This window comes from Raphanus sativus, chromosome 7 (assembly GCF_000801105.2).
Source record: "Raphanus sativus cultivar WK10039 chromosome 7, ASM80110v3, whole genome shotgun sequence".
Taxonomy (NCBI): Eukaryota; Viridiplantae; Streptophyta; class Magnoliopsida; order Brassicales; family Brassicaceae; genus Raphanus; species Raphanus sativus.
Genome location: NC_079517.1, coordinates 24,429,714 through 24,436,170, shown reverse-complemented (window position 1 = coordinate 24,436,170; position 6,457 = coordinate 24,429,714). Strand labels below are relative to the sequence as shown.

Sequence of the window (6,457 nt, the reverse complement as noted above, 5' to 3'; positions counted from 1 at the left end):
ACCTGATCATACTCAGATCTTTCGCTTGGTAGTCTCCTTGGACTTGGCTTATGATCAGTTGTGAGTCGCTGAAGACCTGGATGTCTTCTACTCCCATCTGTTTGACGAGTGTCAGCCCTGCTATTAGAGCTTCGTATTCAGCTTCGTTGTTCGTTGCTTTGAAGTTGCATCGTACGGCCCTTGAGGCTGATTCCCCCGTAGGAGAAGTTAGGACTAATCCCACGCCTGCGCCCCTCACGTTACTAGACCCACCAATGTACAGTGTCCATTCCCCTTTCTCCCCTTCGCTATCACGAAGCTTTACCTCTTGTTCCAGGGCTGGAAGCATGGCAGGAGAGAATTCAGCTACGAAATCTGCTAGGACTTGCGATTTGATGGCCGTTGCAGGCCGGAAGATCACATTGTACTCCCCCAGCTCTATAGCCCATTTTGCTAGTCGTCCGGACATTTCCGGCTTGTGAAGGACTGCCTTGATGGGAAAGGAGGTGACCACCACGATTTGATGAGCCTGGAAATAGGGGCGTAGCTTTCGAGCCGCGTTAACTAAGGCGAGGGCCAGCTTCTCAAGGTGACTATAGCGGGTTTCCGCGCCTAGCAATGATTTTCTCACGTAGTAGATAGGGTGCTGTTTCCTTCCTTCTTCCCTTACCAGGACCGTTACTGACTGCGAGCTCTGATACCGCCAGATAGAGCAATAGGACCTCACCTTCAAAGGGTTTTGAGAGGAGAGGTGGAGTAGTGAGATAGGCCTTGAGATCGTATAGGGCTTGCTCACATTTATCGGTCCATTGGAAGTCCTTGGGGTCCTTCAAGGTTTCGAAGAAGGCATGCGACTTGTCGGACAGCCTGGAGATGAACCTGGTTAGGACGGCCATCCTTCCTGTCAGTCTTTGCACCTCCTTGACGTTGCGAGGGGAAGGAATCACCTGGATTGCTCTCACTTGCTATGGGTTTACTTCAATGCCCCTGTGGGTGACTATATACCCCAAGAACTTCCCAGAGCTTACCCTGAACGAGCACTTTGAAGGGTTCAGCTTCATGTTGTACCTCCTGAGAGTGGTGAAGGCTTGTTGAAGGTGCGATATATGGTCCTCAGCGTCCAGGATTTTACCAGCATATCATCAATATAGACCTCCATGGTCTGCCCTATCTGATCGGCGAACATCATGTTGACGAGCCTCTGATAGGTCGAACCTGCGTTCTTCAATCCGAAAGGCATGACCTTGTAACAGTAGATGCCCCTTGAGGTCATGAACGAGGTCTTCTCTTGGTCGTCAGGATGCATTAGGATCTGGTTATATCTGGAGAATGCATCCATGAAACTCCTCAGCTGATGACCAGCAGTGGCATCGACTAGCTTGTCGATGTGAGGAAAGGGGAAGGGGTCTTTAGGACAGGATTTATGAAGATCCTTGAAGTCGATACAGACTATCCACTTCCCGTTCTTCTTAACAACCACTACATTAGCTAGCCATTCCGGGTAGTGCACCTCTCGTATGAATCCGCCATCCAGTAGGTTTTTGACCTCTTCGTTGATTATCTCGTCCCTTTCAGGAGTGAACTTCCTCCTCTTCTGTCTGACGGGAGGATGCATTGGATCCACTTTGAGTTGATGCATGATGACGTCAGGATCAATTCCAGGCATGTCCTCATGGGACCAGGCGAAGCAATCGGAGTTGGATCTCAAGAAGTCACCAATCTCTTTCTTAGACCTTCTGGAAGCTGGGAGCCTATCTTTAAGTTTCGACCCAAGTTCCCTTCTGTGAGTGGAACCTCATCCATTCCTTCCACTTCCGGCTCTTCGGTATGCGGGGCCGGAAGCTTCTTCTGTAATTGCTACAAAACTTGGGTCTGTCCCTTTAAGGTAGTCTGGTAGCAGGACCTGGCATTCTCCTGATCTCCCTTGACCGCCTTGATGCCCTAGGGAGTTGGGAACTTGACCAGTTGATGTAAAGTCGAAGGTACAGCTCCCATATCGTGGATCCAAGGCCTTCCTAGTATTACATTATACGATGAAGGGCAATCGATGACTAGGAACTTTGTGGCCTGATTTATCCCCTCGGCGTACACGGGGAGAAGGACCTCTCCTAAGGTTTGCTTGACCTCTCCGCTGAAGCCTACAAGGGGAGTCGCCTTTCTAGTTAGGGATGTGGGTTCCAAACCTAGGTCGGCGAAGGCCGAGTGGAAGATAATGTTGCTGGAACTTCCATTGTACACTAGTATTCGCTTGACCAAGCAGTTTGCTATGGTAAGTGAAAAGACAAGAGCATCGTGGTGAGGAACAAGGTCCTTCTCTTGCTCCCTTGCAGTGAAGCTGATCTCGTCTGTTTCGAGGAATAGGCGCTTAGGACCCTCGGCCTCTTGGTCGTTCCTGGCGTTGCGAGTACTTCTCTTGGCAGCGGCACTACTAATTCCACTTACCTCCGATCCGCCTGAGATGACATGGATCACTCGGTCTTGCTGTGGTGGCAATGCTGGAGCTGTTTCGGTAGGGAGACCGGGACCTTCCTTATTTAGAAGGTTCTTGGCCTTATCTGAGAGGAACTCCCTTAGGTAGCCTTTCTTGAGGAGCTCGGCGACTTCCATCTTCAAGGCAATACAATCTTCCGTGGTGTGACCATGGTCACTATGGAACTCGCACCATCGCTTGGGGTTTTGATTAGCCTCTGCAGCCTTCATCTTAGGAGGCCACTTAACTTGTGGACCCATTTGTCGTAGGACGCCGATCAGTTCCGGTTTGGATATCGCAAGATGAGAGATATCAGGCCAAGTGGACACCATCATCCCCTCGGATCTAGGCAAAGGTCGATGTTGGTACCTGCCCTTGCTTGGGTTGCCTGTCTCCCTCGCGGTCTTGGGATGAGAGGGCTCATCGCGGTCATTCCTAGTTGGCTTTGAGGACTTATGATCGTACTTCGGACATGATTTGGCCCTACTAGCAACATCTTCTTCCCACCTTACTTGAGCCCAAGCACGAGACAATACGTCCTCCATAGTCCTGCACTTGTATTTGATCAGCTCCTTGTAGAGGTCTCCCTCCGGGAGTAGGCCCCGCTTGAAGGCTGAGATAGCCGAATCAGCGTTGCACTCAGGGATAGCCACCTTCTATTGGTTGAAGCGTGCTATGTAGGAACGAAGGGGTTCGTTCCTATGCTGGAGGACTTCATAGAGGTCGTCTGAATTCTTCTCTAGGTTGCGACTACTAGCAAATTGCTCTACGAACTTGTCGCTAAGGGCTGCAAAGGACTTGATGGACTTGGTAGGAAGATTGATGTACCACTGGAGAGCAGGGCCAGTCAAGGTTGATCCGAATCCCTTGCACATGGTAACTTCCCGTGCGTCCCCCGGGGGATTGCTATTGCTAGCATGCGTTGCTTGTACTGGGCGATATGATTGTCAGGATCCCCAGTACCTTCGTACATCTTTATGCTCGGGAAAGAGAACTTGTGTGGCATCTCCACCGAGGCAATCTCTTCCACGAAAGGTGTATCGGAGTAGGACCCCTGATTACTTCTCCGAATAGGGGAAGCTACCCCTGGGAGCCTTTCTACCTTAGATTGAATGGTGCCAAACCTTTCGGAGACCACCCTTTCTAAGTAGGCGGCTAAAGCCGGATTCGAGATCCCAGGATCATCGGGTGAGTAATCCTCATCTTCCGTATCAGAATCGCTATCCACTTGCACTCGGGTCCCGTCGTTTGCGGCTTCTCGGCCTTCGGGTTCGTTGCTGGCGGAAACGGGTCAATGAGGTGCTTCTTCGCTGTCGCGTGGAGTATTGAGCGAAGCCATGGGTCAAACCCTAGTTTGGAACCGCTTTCGGTTGTTGCTAGTTTCACCGAGGGTATGGTTCTCTTGTCGGAGGACAAGATTCTCTGCTTCTATGGCGTCTAGCTTCTCGGCGCTCTGCTGTAGTTGCTTGGAGTGTTCTCCAAGTTGATCTTTTAGGGTTTGAACTTCAAGAAGAAGTTCAGGACCTCCGGGGTGGTCTCCCGAGCATTCTGAAGATCGGTAACCTGACTTTGAAGAAACTCGAGCTTGTTGAGGAGTTTGATCTCCCTCGAGGTCATCTCTGCTTGGTTAATATCGTCCTCTAGTGCCATCGTCACGTAGTTGGATCACTCCCCTCCTTCTAGCGCCAAACTGTTAGGGTATTTTGTGTAGGATCGTTTTAGTACTATGGAACACTAGAATATTTGTATTGAAACAAGAGAATTCGACTAGAAGAGATGTTTATTATGTTATTGATCAGGACTACAACGTTTTGGTGGTATATGAACCTTAGTTCTAGCCGCCTAACCCTAATCTCTTAGTCTAGAAAAGTCGATCCCTTATTCTAGGGTTTGGGCTCCCCTTTTCTAGTTGTAGATGTCGGCTTCAAGTAATAGAACTCTTCCATAATCGGAAAAATGGAAGTTTCTCTGATGCGGGCATCAAATCCAATGCTCATAAAGAAGACAAGACTTTCTATGTTTGGACTCGGATGAACCTAGACGACATCAAGCCTATGGTTCTTTTTATTCAGCTGGCTGTCCCTAAACAAAGGCCATCACTTAAGCCTCCTTATCAGCTCCAAAAGATCTGTCCAAAGGTATTAAAGACTTGGTCAAGACTCATTAATAAGCAGATTTCAATCCCTTGAGATCAGCCTTTTGACCAGCCCATTTGATTATTTTTTTAATGATGATTTATCCTAAAAATCCTCCTTTCATTTATATCTTTTGATTCTGAAACTTTTGTCCAAGAGCTACATATAAAGCTCCTCTCATTTCATTGTAAAATCATATTTGAGTATTGAATAAAAAGTGAGATTTTTCTCTTGAGAGCTTTTATGCTTGTTCTTGTTATTTCTAAGTTATGTGAGATTCTTTCTTAGGATGCAATTGTTGAACCTTCATCTTTGTGTGAGATTCACTTAGGTTCTGGTTCATGATCTTATCTCAAAGTCTTTCATATCTTTGAGTGGCGATCTTCATTCCATTTAGGCTGTCAGTTTTGATTTCTTGTGAGAAAAGCTAAAGTGAGATTCTGAGGCTGTATCATTTGGTATCAGAGCCAAAAGCTCCTATCATCTATCCTTTTGTTTTTTTTTTCATTCGATTCTCCAAAGAAAACCCAGAAGAAATCTTTTTTCTTTTTTTTCTTTTCTGTTTTGTTTTTCTAAGTTTCTGTCCAAAAAAAAAAACTATTATAAAGAGATATGGAAAACCAGTCCAGCAACATCAACATGGCGAACCATCCTTGGAGTCTTTTGAAGCAAGAAGATTATTATTTTTCAGGAAGATCAGGCCCTGATGAGTACTTTGAATGGGAGCACAAGATGAACGAGTTCTTCCATTCTTGCGGCTGTCCAGATTTTGAGAAAGTGTACATTGCAGCCGATCAGCTCATCAACCAAGCTCAAAACTGGTGGAGCCAATCTACTGCAAAAGGAAATCATCGCCGGTATTGTCGGGAATCAACTTGGGATGAGATGAAAAATCTGATGAGAAAACAATACATCCCACGTGATCAGTATCAAGAAATCCGGAGGCAGTTTCATACACTTTGCCAAGATGATAAGACGGTCATAGAGTATCACAAACAATTCAAGTATCTTCGCATTCGGCTCAATCCAGGAGTAAGCAATGAGAATGTCATGGACCAGTTTGTTTACGGGTTAAGAGGTGAGATACGTTTTCACATACAAAGATACACATGCGATGGTTTGGACGGGTTGGTCCAACAGGCGGTCCAAATTGAGCAAGAAAACAAAGAGCCTGAACCACTTGATCCATCAGAAGAGGTCCAACAAAATTCGAGGTACATCCTTATATCACATGAGCAAGTTTTGAGGACAGAACTTTTTCAAGAAGGAGGGTATGATGCAGGCATCAAATCTAATGCTCATAAAGTAGACAAGACTTTCTATGTTTGGACTCGGTTGAACCTAGACGACATCAAGCCTATGGTTATTTTTATTCAGCTGGCTGTCCCCAAACAAAGGCCACCACTTAAGCCTCCTTATCAGCTCCAAAAGATCTGTCCAAAGGTATTAAAGACTTGGTCAAGACTCATTAATAAGCAGATTTCAATCCCTTGAGATCAGCCTTTTGACCAGCCCATTTGATTCTTTTTTTAATGATGATTTATCCTAAAAATCCTCCTTTCATTTATATCTTTTGATTCTGAAACTTTTGTCCAAGATCTATATATAAAGCTCCTTTCATTTCATTGTAAAATCAGATTTGAGTATTGAATAAAAAGTGAGATTTTTCTCTTGAGAGCTTTTATGCTTGTTCTTGTTATTTCTAAGTTATGTGAGATTCTTTCTTAAGATGCAAGTGTTAAACCTTTATCTTTGTGTGAGATTCACTTAGGTTCTGGTTCATGATCTTATCTCAAAGTCTTTCATATCTTTGAGTTGCGATCTTCATTCCATTTAGGCTGTCAGTTTTGATTTCTTGTGAGAAAAGCTAAAG

At 45.8% G+C, this 6,457-nt stretch overlaps 1 protein-coding gene across 1 annotated transcript; it reads right to left on the bottom strand.

Annotated features, from left to right (window-relative positions):
* Nucleotides 1-1,920: 1,920 nt before the first annotated feature.
* On the bottom strand, nt 1,921-2,994 carry LOC130498119 (uncharacterized). The gene is made up of 2 exons (XM_056991483.1): nt 2,601-2,994; nt 1,921-2,480 (listed from the first exon to the last, which is right to left on the bottom strand). Exons 1-2 carry the CDS (start codon nt 2,992-2,994, stop codon nt 1,921-1,923), a joined length of 954 nt encoding a protein of 317 aa, XP_056847463.1.
* Nucleotides 2,995-6,457: the final 3,463 nt, after the last annotated feature.

Bases quoted from the DNA above. Each gene is read 5' to 3' on its own strand.
- LOC130498119 (XM_056991483.1), bottom strand. From the start codon at position 2,994: ATGGAGGACGTATTGTCTCGTGCTTGGGCTCAAGTAAGGTGGGAAGAA. The intron at 2,481-2,600 runs GTATTGCCTTGA...CTACCGAAACAG, and splicing joins TGGTCACACCACGGAAGATT to CTCCAGCATTGCCACCACAG.